The sequence below is a fragment of the Dendrobates tinctorius genome, unplaced genomic scaffold (genome assembly GCF_039654945.1).
Source record: "Dendrobates tinctorius isolate UK_male_01 unplaced genomic scaffold, ASM3965494v1 ptg000211l, whole genome shotgun sequence".
NCBI lineage: Eukaryota > Metazoa > Chordata > Amphibia > Anura > Dendrobatidae > Dendrobates > Dendrobates tinctorius.
The window spans coordinates 18,512,956-18,526,577 of record NW_027361878.1 but is presented as its reverse complement, the minus strand read 5'-3'; the positions used below and the strand labels follow the sequence as shown (position 1 = coordinate 18,526,577).

Genomic DNA, 13,622 nt, shown 5'->3' with positions numbered 1-13,622 from the left:
AATGTTGACTGGGTAATTTAATGCTGGCTATTACAATGAACGAGGTACTCGATTATTGTAGTGTCCGATTTACAAAGTAACCTTCCCAGAATGCAAAAATCGTGCAAGGATTGCTGCTAAATTTACATTCTGGAGCTTGCAGAATTGTAACTGCAGCTCTCTGGGATAAGAAAATGGGGGTCCTGTAGCCTTTTATTAATTATATATAATTATTAATTTATTATTATAGTATTATATTTTAAATTATTATTAAAATTAATTATTAAATTAACTTAAGTTATTTATTTTTAGAATTAATTATATAACTTTATTATACACATTTGATACGCATTGGATTAGTGTCAGCCAAACCTGCTAAATTTGGTGTGTATGGGAGCTCGCTGACAGATGTTGTCCCCTGACCTTACCCCGAAGGATCAGGCATATTCGACATAATGTCCAATCCTTTTGTTTTGCTCAGAGAAAAGTCAGAAAAGAGTGATTTTTTTTTTTTCTCTCCCTTTTAGTTTATTTCTATCATAAAAAAGACATATTCTGGACAGCCCCTTGGACATTCACTTAAATGTGTAGTAATCTCATTACTTTTCAAATGGTATTTTATAATTAAGAAAATCCACAAGGGCGCAAAGTCTTAATTGGTTGATAATGATTTTTGTTCATAAATAGCTAGCGGTAGAGCAGAGGTCTCCTTTATCTAAGGTAGGAAAAACAGAAGACTGCACTATTTAACACACACATTATATATATATATATATATATATATATATATATATATATATATATATATATGCAGTACATGTCGTTCTGTGGTTGTAGGACTAGAAAAGAGAAGGTATAAGATGGCTATCGGTAGTGTGAGGTGCAACGGCTCAATAAAATGTTGCTTGCAATTATTTGGTCTTCTGTAATAAGCAAATGTCTTTCTTTTTTTATTTTCTACTTTACATACTTTATTTTAAATATTTTGTATCCTATTTATTTTTTCCCCCAGAGAATATGAAAGCCAAAACTGGTCCAAAAAAGAAAAGACGGCGTCTGCCACCAGTGGCAAAAGGAACATGGCGGCCAGTGTTGGGTCCAGACTGTCCTCTGCCTTCACCAATGGATAAAACCCAGCTGGAGCAGTACATGAATGAGTCCCTTAAGCGGTGGTTTAGACTGGAGTTTCTGATGGATTTCAACTATCAAGGAAACCAGCTGCATTGTATGAGTTGTACAATGACCTTGCCAAGTCTGTGTCTTACCGACATCAAACATCACATTTTGGATAATCATCCCACGTCACTGCAGTACAGCCATTCCCAGAAAAGTGTGATTATAAATGCTTGGATAAATCGTAAGGAGAATCCAGAGATGGAACGGGAAGGAGACATGACTCCAGTGATGGAACTGGATGGGGACATGACTCCAGAGATTCGAGAAGATATGGATGATGACAAAGAGAAAGAGAAATTGCCTAAAAAAGATGGAAAATGTGATACTGTGGCACAAAAGTCTGCAAAGCCAAGACCTAAAAATAGAAAGTTAAAAGCTAAAAGTTCAACTGGTTTAATGGAAAAGGATATAGAATTTGGAGAAGAGAAAACGAACACTTGTAGTACAGAGATGATGGAAGAAGAGGAGAGACTGGAAGCGTCCGATATGGAGCTTTTGGAGGATGAGGAATCAATAACTGAAGATGATCAACTGCTTGATAAAGAGGAATGGGATACGAAAGATTTACAACGAATAGCTGATGAGGAATGGAAAGTAAGGAAGAAACATCTGCTGGAGTCACTGCGGATCCTAGAAGAACAGCAGAAACCTAGAGAGGAACATGCAGCTAGGAAAGGCCAGATCTTAGAGGAAGAGAAGAAGAAAACGAAGGAGACACAGCTGCTTAAGGAGGAAAAAAAAACTAGAGAGAAACAACTGTTGGAGGAGCAAGAAAAAGACAGAGAGTATGCACTGCTAGAGGAACCACAAAAACTTACAGATGCCCAATTGCCAGAGGAAAAAAAGATGAAAGCAAAGGAATCCAATCTACAAGAGGAAAAAAAGAGGAAAGCAGAGGAGACACAGTTGCAGGAAGAAAAGAGGAAAGCAAAGGAGGCCCAGATCCAAGAGGAAGAAAAGAAAAATGCCCATGAGGTCCAAATGCAAGAGGAAGAGACGAGAAAAGCTAAGGAAGCTGAGCTGTCTGAGGAAGAAAAGCCAAACACTAAGGAGCTGCATTTGCAGGAGGAAGAAAAGATCAGGGAGGACCATCAGCTGGAGGAAAAGAAGACCAACGCAAATCCGGCTCATTTATTAAAGGAAGAGAATGGGAACGCTACGGAGGACCAGCTGCTGGACGAAGACATGATTAAAATAGAAGAACTAGAGATCTTGGAAATCGAGGAACTGGAAGAGGATACACCAAAAGATCAAGAACTAAAGCTGAAAGAGGAGAAAGAAGTATCAAGTGAAGTACAAAATGTGGTCCGAGAAATAACTGTGAAACTAGAGGACCACCAGTATGCTGATGTGAGCATGAATAAAACCGAAAAGACTCAGATTATAAATCACGTCCAAGCTGAAAAGATACAGGTTAGAGCAAAAATGGGGGAAGGAGGGAAACCGCAGCCAAAGGTGACAGAGACACGGATAATAAAGGTCACACCAATGCCTCAAGCACCTACTGTGTTGGGAATCGGACTTCCTATGATAAAAAGTGAGTGTATGGGTAAAATTACCTTTTATGATTTATTAATTTTATATATATATATATATATATATATATATATATATATATATATATATATCACAGCAGCACCCTGTGAATGCCAAGACATATAATGTCAATGGAAATAAAAACTTCCAAACGCTCCGTCCCTCAGCGAGATGTACTTACAAAAGCGAAGGTTCTTAGCGCATGATTTGGCCAATTCATGTGTGCCCGTCAACCATGGCAAGGTGACACTTCTCTGACGGGTCCTGTCTGAACCCTACCATATCCTACTATATATGCCACTTTCAGGTTAAAAAAAAACAAAAAAAAACCTTTTATAAAGGACAAACCTGTCTCTCCTGGGCTGCAAGCCTACAAGTGAATGGGCTAGTAGAGCTGGTTGAGAACACCTGCAGGTTAACGGGAGGAGTGCAAGGGTCAAGCAGAGAGAGTCACACCCCCCTATATTTAGCTATACAAAAAAAAAAAAAAAAAAGTAAGTACTCTGAGGGACAGAGCGTTTGGAAGTTTTTATTTCCCTTGGCATTCACAGGGTGCTGCTGTGCTTTGTTTATATATGTTTTGCAGTCACTGCAGCTTGCACCTATTCACACTTGGAATGTGCTGGTCAGGTTTTTTTGTATAGCTCTATATATATACACTCACTGGCCACTTTATTAGGTACACCATGCTAGTAACGGGTTGGACCCCCTTTTGCCTTCAGAACTGCCTCAATTCTTCGTGGCAGAGATTCAACAAGGTGCTGGAAGCATTCCTCAGAGATTTTGGACCATATTGACATGATGGCATCACACAGTTGGCGCAGATTTGTCGGCTGCACATCCCTGATGCGAATCTCCCGTTCCACCACATCCCAAAGATGCTCTATTGGATTGAGATCTGGTGACTGAGGAGGCCATTTGAGTACAGTGAACTCATTGTCATGTTCAAGAAACCAATCTGAGATGATTCGAGCTTTTTGTCATGGCGCATTATCCTGCTGAAAGTAGCCATCAGATGTTGGGTACATTGTGGTCATAAAGGGATGGACATGGTCAGCAACAATACTCAGGTAGGCTGTTGCGTTGCAACGATGCTCAATTGGTACCAAGGGGCCCAAAGAGTGCCAAGAAAAAATTCCCCACACCATGACACCACCACCACCAGCCTGAACCGTTGATACAAGGCTGGATGGATCCATGCTTTCATGTTGTTTACGCCAAATTCTGACCCTACCATCCGAATGTCGCAGCAGAAATCGAGACTCATCAGACCAGGCAACGTTTTTCCAATCTTCTACTGTCCAATTTCGATGAGCTTGTGCAAATTGTAGCCTCAGTTTCCTGTTCTTAGCTGAGAGGAGTGGTACCCAGTGTGGTCTTCTGCTGCTGTAGCCCATCTGCCTCAAAGTTCGACGCACTGTGCGTTCAGAGATGCTCTTCTGCCTACCTTGGTTGTAACGGGTGGCAATTTGAGTCACTGTTGCCTTTCTATCAGCTCGAACCAGTCTGCCCATTCTCCTCTGACCTCTGGCATCAACAAGGCATTTCCGGCCACAGAACTGCCGCTCACTGGATTTTTTTTCTTTTTCGGACCATTCTCTGTAAACCCTAGAGATGGTTGTGCGTGAAAATCCCAGTAGATCAGCAGTTTCTGAAATACTCAGACCAGCCCTTCTGGCACCAACAATCATGCCACGTTCAAAGGCACTCAAATCACCTTTCTTCCCCATACTGATGCTCGGTTTGAACTGCAGGAGATTGTCTTGACCATGTCTACATGCCTAAATGCACTGAGTTGCCGCCATGTGATTGGCTGATTAGAAATTAAGTCTTAACACACAGTTGGACAGGTGTACCTAATAAAGTGGCCAGTGAGTGTGTATATATATATATATATATATATATATATATACACACAACGACAAAGCAAAGTCCAGCAATAACGTGAGCAATCCAGGATGCTGTTAAAATTTTTTTTCTTTTTATTCATAAATCCATTAAAATGCAATGGTCCAAGCAGTTCAAAACAGCAATAACGCAGGAAAGTCGTGCAGATAGGACTACGCGTGGTCTGGACCGTGAAGAAGGCGGGTTCTACCGCTGAAACGCGTAGTCCTATCTGCATGACTTTCCTGCGTTATTGCTGTTTTGAACGGCTTAGACCATTGCATTTTAATGGATTTATGAATAAAAAGAAAACATTTTTTAACAGCATCCTGGATTGCTCACGTTATTGCTGGACTTTGCTTTGTCGTTGTTCACATTTGTATGGATGGACTCCTACATCCAGATCCGGGCTCAACGGAGTTAACCAGGTCAGCAGAGGTTCAGATGGTTCACAGGAGTGAGCTGGTCTACATTGTTGGATATATATATATATATATATATATATATATATATATATATATACACTCACTGGCCACTTTATTAGGTACACCATGCTAGTAACGGGTTGGACCCCCTTTTGCCTTCAGAACTGCCTCAATTCTTCGTGGCAGAGATTCAACAAGGTGCTGGAAGCATTCCTCAGAGATTTTGGACCATATTGACATGATGGCATCACACAGTTGGCGCAGATTTGTCGGCTGCACATCCCTGATGCGAATCTCCCGTTCCACCACATCCCAAAGATGCTCTATTGGATTGAGATCTGGTGACTGAGGAGGCCATTTGAGTACAGTGAACTCATTGTCATGTTCAAGAAACCAATCTGAGATGATTCGAGCTTTATGACATGGCGCATTATCCTGCTGAAAGTAGCCATCAGATGCCTGTTCTTAGCTGAGAGGAGTGGTACCCAGTGTGGCCTTCTGCTGCTGTAGCCCATCTGCCTCAAAGTTCGACGCACTGTGCGTTCAGAGATGCTCTTCTGCCTACCTTGGTTGTAACGGGTGGCAATTTGAGTCACTGTTGCCTTTCTATCAGCTCGAACCAGTCTGCCCATTCTCCTCTGACCTCTGGCATCAACAAGGCATTTCCGGCCACAGAACTGCCGCTCACTGGATTTTTTTTCTTTTTCGGACCATTCTCTGTAAACCCTAGAGATGGTTGTGCGTGAAAATCCCAGTAGATCAGCAGTTTCTGAAATACTCAGACCAGCCCTTCTGGCACCAACAATCATGCCACGTTCAAAGGCACTCAAATCACCTTTCTTCCCCATACTGATGCTCGGTTTGAACTGCAGGAGATTGTCTTGACCATGTCTACATGCCTAAATGCACTGAGTTGCCGCCATGTGATTGGCTGATTAGAAATTAAGTCTTAACACACAGTTGGACAGGTGTACCTAATAAAGTGGCCAGTGAGTGTGTGTATATATATATATATATATATATATATATATATATATATATATATATATAATTTTTTGGTGGGGGGGGGGGATTTTATTAGAAAAGTCTGTAATACAGCTGAAATTCATCAGTTATAGAATAATAATGAATGTGAATGTATGCTAGTGACCTAACAAGTAACTTTTACACTTTTTTTCAGTGAAAACTCCAACACCTCTCATTATAACCCGGGTTTCTGTTCTCCCAGAGCATACTATCCTGCAGGCCGCAAAACCCAAACCCTCCACTTCTGCCGAGATCTCAAAAACCTATCGAGTTATCGCACCCAAGGTCACTCCACCAGATAGCCAGAATCAAACAACCTCAGCAAGCACTGATGCCTCCCAGTCTCCTGCAGGGGTTGACCCCACAGTTTGGGAGGTTAGTATGTCCCGGGCTAACAGTGGAAGTGTTACTCCAAGCAACTTGTACCAATTACGTTGGCGCTCGGAATACATGATGGACTTCAATGGAGTACGGGGGAGTGTGGTCTGCATGTATTGTAGCTCCTCTCTAACCGTACTGAAGGAAAGCAGTATCAGAAGGCACATTGCACAAAAGCACGCACATACGGTGAACTTCACTGCTGAGGAGAAGGCTGCAGTTATCCTGGACTGGGAAAATAAATTGACCAACGTAAAGAAGATTGGAGTAAAACCAAACAAGGAGGGATCAGGTATAGGAGGTAAGCATTGTGGTTACTAAGGGGAAATTCACGTCTTCCAAATTCTGCATAGAAAAGCTGACTGGTCAGCCCAATGCGGAATAGCCCCATTGAATATGGATCTGCAGCTCTTTTAAACTATAAAGAGGGTTGCCCACTTCTTGAAATCCCTTATGAATGTCCTTAAGGATTCGCTCTGAGCGCTGTGTGCCCTGACAATCTTGTCACGAAACAATCACTGACCTCAGGGAGATCAGTCAAAGAAAACACTGCGGCAGCCGGCAAAGGCGCTCAATCACAGTGAAATCCTAGGTGCATTTCTCCCTGGGAAATACGAATATGCAAGTAAAGTCCGTGGAGCCTCATTTAGGAGTCTCAAACATGGGACTATGAGAGTCCGTGTTTGAGACTCTTAAATGAGGCTCCATGGACTTTATTTGCTGACAATCTTGTGACACTCCTGACGTAATTGTGAAGGCGGCAGTCAATCTGTTGCATCATTCAGATGACTGTTTAAAGGGGTTAAAGATGACACCACACTTTGCGGTTTCTTCACAATGTGTTGGCATAATTTGCCTCTCCTCCTGAAAAATAAAAAAAATCACAAAAATGCCAACAAAGATACTGTGCACGGCCTTGCTTTATACTTCTAACCTTTGCTGCTCTTTGATTGTGTTGTTGTAGACAAGGGGGTAAACATTTCGAATGTTCCAGATGGTGACTCTGTAGAACCTCAAGAGGAAGAGTCTAACTGGACTGGTGTATTGCCCGAAGGTAAAGGTGCTTCTTGGGAGTTTGCATTTGGAAGACTTCAAGGTAAAGTAAAGGACCCTGGTAGGTATCAGCACGACCGCTGGAAGCTGGAGTTTCTGATGGACTACACCCCAGCAAAGGATGGGTTAATCTGCATGGTATGCGGTGTGATACTGATGAATCCAAAAATCAGCACCGTGAAGATGCACATCCAACAGAAGCACCCAGATACTACATACCTGAGTGATCAGGAGAAGGCCGTTGTCATGGAAGAGTGGGAGCAAAAACTGGCCGCAGGCCATAAACCTGGAAGACACACACACGGCAGGGATGAAATCTGCATAGAAATAAATGGTAAGCCGACCGTTCAACTGTGTATGGTTTCATGTGAGCGTATGACATACAAATAACAAAACGCCACCTTGTAACAAAATATCAAAGTCAATCGGTAAAAAGTTGTTCAAGGCCACGTTCACACGAGCGTCTAAAAAATCGTCAGCGTTTCATCCATTTTTTTTTGCTTACATATATACTGATGGTATCTGATTTATGGAAGAAACTATTGCATGGCGCATTTTTTTTCACCCAGATTTGGTTTTTGAAAAAAAAATTGCTCATCTGGCACCGCCCCATTGAATAACATGGGTCTGAGTATGGTCCTTTTATTTAAAGGGAATCTGTCACCCTTTTTTTTTGGCTTGCAGCTGCCGGCATAGACATCGGTGGCTTATCTACAGCATTCTGTAATGCTGTAGATAAGCCTCCAATGTAACCTGAAAGATAAGAAAAACAATTTATTATACTCACCGGGGTGGGCGGTCCGGTCCGATGGGTGTTGCTGTCCGGTCCGACGCCTCCCATTTCATACGATGTCGTCCTCTTCTCCCGTCCTGTAATGGCTGCGGCGAAAGCGCACTGCTCTGCCCTGTTGAGGGCAGAGCAGAGTCCTGCAGTGCGCAGGCGTCAGGAGAGGTCTGGCGCCTGCGCACTGCAGAATTCTGCTCTGTCCTCAACAGGGCAGAGCAGTGCGCTTGCGCCGCAGCCATTACAGGACGGGAGAAGAGGACGTCATCGCATGAAGAAGGGAGGTGTCGGACCGGACCGGACCGGACCGCCCACCTCGGTGAGTATAATATAACATGTTTTTCTTATCTTTCAGGTTACATCGGGGGTTATCTACAGCATTACAGAATGCTGTAGATAAGCCCCCGATGTCTATAATCCCTATTACTTGGAAAAGTTATGTACAAAGGTGTCAGGTAGTGTTTTCCATTCACTGGAATTGTCCAGTACTGTGTTTGGGGCATCACGTTAAGGGCTCGTTCACACATCGATAATTTTTTTTTTTTTTTTTTACACCTCTTGGATCGAATCTGCGTGTGAGAAAAAAGGATTACAATCGGATAAGCGGAAAAAAAAATGTCCAAATCTTCTGGTTGAAACTGGTAATTTTTTTTTATACAATCGGTCTGCTCTGAACCATACTTTCAAAGGATTAGGTTTTCCTTTAAAAACGCCTCCAATGGGAAACCCAATTTCTTATTTATTTATTTATTTTTTTATTGCCATAGCATTTTTTTTTTAAAGGAAACCTTTGATTTATGCTGCCTGAACCTTGAACATTACAGGGATTTATCTTTTACTGTGAATTGATTATGTATTTTAGAGAAAATCTAGTTAAATAAACAGGAGTCAGGGACTAGGAGAATAGTCACCGGGGTAGGACTTGGCCAGTTTGACAGGTCTCTGCTTATGTGTGTATGTCCCAGAAATAAGACTTGGGTCACCTCTCTGTCAATCCCTTGGTGTTGGGTTATCTTTCTAGACTTTGGCCAGTTATATTTAAATTCCCAGTCTTTGCTGATGAGGAACCATGTAATATAGAGAACATTTTTTTTTATTTGTAGTTAATTCATATTTTATATTTATTTTTTTACATTATTTAACTGTTCTTCTACTTTCCTTTAACACAGAAGACTCAATCAACACCGAAAGTAATGGATCAAGTGTTACAGTCAGCAGTCCTCACCCCGAAATCGTTCTACCAGCTTTGTCCAAGACACCTAAAACTACCCCTTCCCTGCCGCCCCCATGCAATAGTGCAAAACCTAATTACCAGGTCCGATGGCGCACCGAATTCATGATGGACTACGACTGTCGACGTCAAGGTCTCATCTGCATGGTGTGTGGTGGGACTTTAGCCACCCTGAAGGTCAGCACTATTAAACGCCACATAGTCCAGGTGCACCCTTACTCCGTAGATTTCACAGCCGAGGAGCGGAAGAGGATCCTGGACGCCTACAGCGAAATGGCTCTGCATTATATCCATTCTGAGGAATGTTTTAAAACTCAACCTCAGAAGGAAGTGAAAGGACACAAACGAAAATTGGCTGCCATGGAGGAGTCCTGAAGATTTCATTAGACAATACCTTACTGAGTAAAGAAATAACCACCACTTCTGACTTTGCCTAATGTGTCGCCTTTGCACACTTACGAAGTCGCGTCATTTATTATTTGCTTGATTTACAGTCTTTATCCCCCCCATCACTGCCCATTGTAAGACTTGCATTTTGGGTCGGCATTGGGCCACCGCATAGTTCCTTCTTCGCTCTCCATGACCGTGGATCCTTTAGTTGCTTCCTGAAATCTATATATTGTCTAAATTTCCCTTTTGTGAGCAGGCTGTAACTATGCATATACCATATTTTACACGTTTGTGGCTTTGTATTTTAAGGCCACGTGTTCCAGACTGTGAAATTATGGTCCACAAAAAATTTCCTTTTTTTTTTTTTTTTTTTTTCCCTCCGCCCGGGGTAAAATACATAGGTCAGCAATGAACTTTATTCGATATATTAAACTAAATGCATTAATCCTGGCCAATGTATTTACACCTTTCCCCCAAATAAGCGTCACCTTCTGTTGCTAGAAGTCTGCGGCAGTAAAGGTTTTAATGTTTTTCCAATTCTCTGACTGGATATTCATAATGTTCATGGAAAATTTAATGCACACATTTTATGAATTTGGAACTTTAACACATCTCGCCTCCTTATCAAAATCAGGACGCTCCCCCTCCCCCCATGATAAGCGTGAGCATATTAGGAGATTGTTGCTGAATACTTGCTTGAGTGACAGGTTCAATATCTCTGATTAAAGCCCCCGTTACACATAGCGATATCGCTAGCAATATCGCTGTAACGTCACTGGTTTTGTGACGTAGCAGCGATATTGCTAGCGATATCGCTACATGTGATACTTACCTCGGACCGGCTCCCCCGCTGATTATCGCTGATCGCGCGAGAACGTCCTGGACCATTTCTCGTCGGACGCTTCTTGCTGGGCTTCCTGTGGCGCCGATGAGCAACGCGGGCGGGAGGACGTCAGGATCGCCGCGTCTGACAGGTAAGTAGCGACCCCTGCTATGTCGCTGGTGAGATCGGCCTGTGTGGCAGCTCACTAGCGACCACTTAGCGATGCACCAGCGATCCATATCGTTGTCGGGATCGCTGGTGCATCGCTAAGTGTAACGGTACCCTAAGACTAAGTTCACACCATGAAATGTTGGCCATTTTTATCCAGAAAAACTTTAATTTTTTTTTTTTTTTTTTTTTACATCCACAAGGATGCAAATGGTGCACCCATTGAAATTTATAGCCTAACTGCATTTATTTATTATTTGTGTTACCTTCTTTTCCCCACGCACACGCTATGGTCTATTTTTGTCTATGAAAATACCAAAAGCGGACTGAAAAAAAGCCACTCGTGACCTAGAGTCATAGTGCTGCCGATTTTTTATTTATTTATTTTTGTTTCTCGTACAGGACACCGATCCATCATTTCATTGATCAATACTTGCAGCAGTTTTGAAAAAAAAAAAGATACGTTAGGGTACCGTTACACTAAGCGATGCACCAGCGATGCCGACAACGATATGGATTGCTGGTGCATCGCTAAGTGGTCGCTAGTGAGCTGCCACATAGGCAGATCTCACCAGTGACATAGCAGCGGTCGGGGGTCGCTACTTACCTGTCAGACGAGACGATCCTGTCGTCCTCCCGCCCGCGTCGCTCGTCGGCGCCACAGGAAGCCCAGCAGGAAGCGCCCGGCGAGAAATGGTCCAGGACCTTCTCGCGTGATCAGCTATAACCAGCGGGGGAGCCGGTCGGAGGTAAGTATCAGACATAGCGATATCGCTGCTGCGTCACAAAACCAGTGACGTTTCAGCGATATTGCCAGCGATCTCGCTGTGTGTAACGGGGAATTTAGACTCAACAAAACCTCTTCTCATCCTTTTTTTGGCGGATCACACTCGGCCGTTAAATTATATGAGGATTCGTATAAAACCTCCCCAAAAACGGAAAATAAGAAGGATGACGCCAGAGAAAAAAAATCGGTTTGTTTATCTTGGATGGTATCACTGTGTGAATGCAGCCTAAGAGGAATAAAGAATATATCGAACATGTATTTACGTGTCTTCGAAAGGGATTTTTTGGAATTCTTAAACCGTTTATCAATTTGCCTCCTTCGGCTTTTGTCCATATGGAAACATTCCCAATGTTAAATTTCATACTGAAAAAAAAAACATTTTGGGACCAATTCATTAGTTTTCAGTTTTTTTTTTTTTGCTTATAATTATGAGAAACGATCTTGCTCTATAAAATGAACTTTATCGCTTCATTGGGGGACACAGAGACCATGGCTGTGTGCTGCTACCACTAGGAGGCTGACACTATGCACAAAAAAAGGTTAGCTCCTCCTCTGCAGTATACACCCCACCAACCGGCAGGAATTTCCTCAGTTTAGCTTAGTATCAGTAGGAGGTGTACACGGGTCTTTTATTAGACCCATATCTACCTCGGTGTGCGTCGTTCCTTTTCAGGGTCCCGGAGGGATACAGTGTGATCAGTCACAACTGTACTCCCACAAAGAGACTATGAGTACGGCGTGTACTGCCACCCCGTATCCTCATAGCTCTCCGCAGCAGGACCAGGAGCTTTGCACAGGTGTGTGCCAGCTATACGGATGGTCCTTGCCCCCCACCTCCCACCCACTCGCCTACCAGAGGCTGTCGGTCGGACGAGGCGCGGACACGGGGGAAAATAGACTCAGAGAGCGTTGGATTTACAAGGTACCTTTATTGAAGACACACTGGAGGATTCTTCGGAACGGCACAAGGCAGTGCCGCAGGGTCCTCAGCTGCCTGCGCCTCCTGGCGGCCGCCGCACTTTCTATTGCGCCACGTGCCAGGCCCTGGCTGCGGTGCGGGCCTTGTTCCCCCCCCGTCTTCATTCTTATGCGGGTGTATCCTGAGGGTTTTTTTCAGGTGGCGGTTTCTTGGGTGGCCGCGGCAGCGCTGCAGGACTTACGCGCCGCCCTGCGCTGACAAGCGGCTGCCGATACTAATTTAGTCCCTGGCTTCATTTCGGGCCTAATCGGCCATCGCGGCCACGCCCCCCACCCTCATAGGCGGGCTGCTCTCCCGCCCGTTCTAGGACCACCCACACTCCTAGCCTGTAGCTGGGCAGCGGGCGGTCTTCTCTTCGGGTCAGGCGGCTAGCTCCGCTCTTTCCTGAACCGCGCGTTCCTTTTACCTCAGGCTGCCGCCATCTTTGTAGCCTGTCAGCCGGACGCCTTTGAGGACAGCGGAAAGGGGTCCCTCGTTTTCCTCTACTGCGGTTCTGCATCTCAGACGAGCTGGGCACATCGCCTTTCGGGACACCGGACCGTGAGTAGCTCTGCAACGGCAGACTGACACCCTCTGCCTTCTGTCCCCCAACCTTCCGGCATCGCCTCGGGGTTCTTTCTTTTCTTTCATTATGTCTAAACCCAAGCCGGAATGTGCCCATCCACCAGCACCCACTGGAACTTTGGTCAAGTTCCTCTTGTAATCGCAAACTTCCCTCAGGTCAGCCCACTCCCCTCTGCTTAGACTGCAGTAATCCCATTCAGCCTGATGCTGTCCAGGAACCATCTATTGCGCCACGTGAGCGTGAACCCCCATTCCTGGCTGGGCCTCTTCTCTATCACAATCAGTGGCGGACCTCACCAGGGTGTCTTAGTCCCTAGTGGCCGTTCTTGATAAGTTGCCCCTGGACACTTCTGCAGGGTCCAGCAGGTCGCAAGGGGTTCCATCTGAGTCAGCCAGCAGAAGCCGCAAAAGACCCAGGCAGGATCTCCGGCCGGAA

General features: G+C 44.2%; 1 protein-coding gene across 7 annotated transcripts in view; it reads left to right on the top strand.

Moving 5' to 3' along the window:
- Positions 1-11,901, top strand: part of ZFTA (zinc finger translocation associated) — an 82,517-nt gene extending 70,616 nt beyond the window's left edge. For all 7 annotated transcript variants that reach the window (XM_073554555.1, XM_073554551.1, XM_073554552.1 and 4 more), the window contains 4 exons: positions 992-2,692; positions 6,184-6,708; positions 7,372-7,794; positions 9,414-11,901. In XM_073554555.1, coding sequence (XP_073410656.1) covers positions 992-2,692; positions 6,184-6,708; positions 7,372-7,794; positions 9,414-9,850 — 3,086 coding nt within the window. In that variant the 3' untranslated portion in view covers positions 9,851-11,901. The remainder of the gene's footprint in view (positions 1-991; positions 2,693-6,183; positions 6,709-7,371; positions 7,795-9,413) is intronic.
- Positions 11,902-13,622: the final 1,721 nt, after the last annotated feature.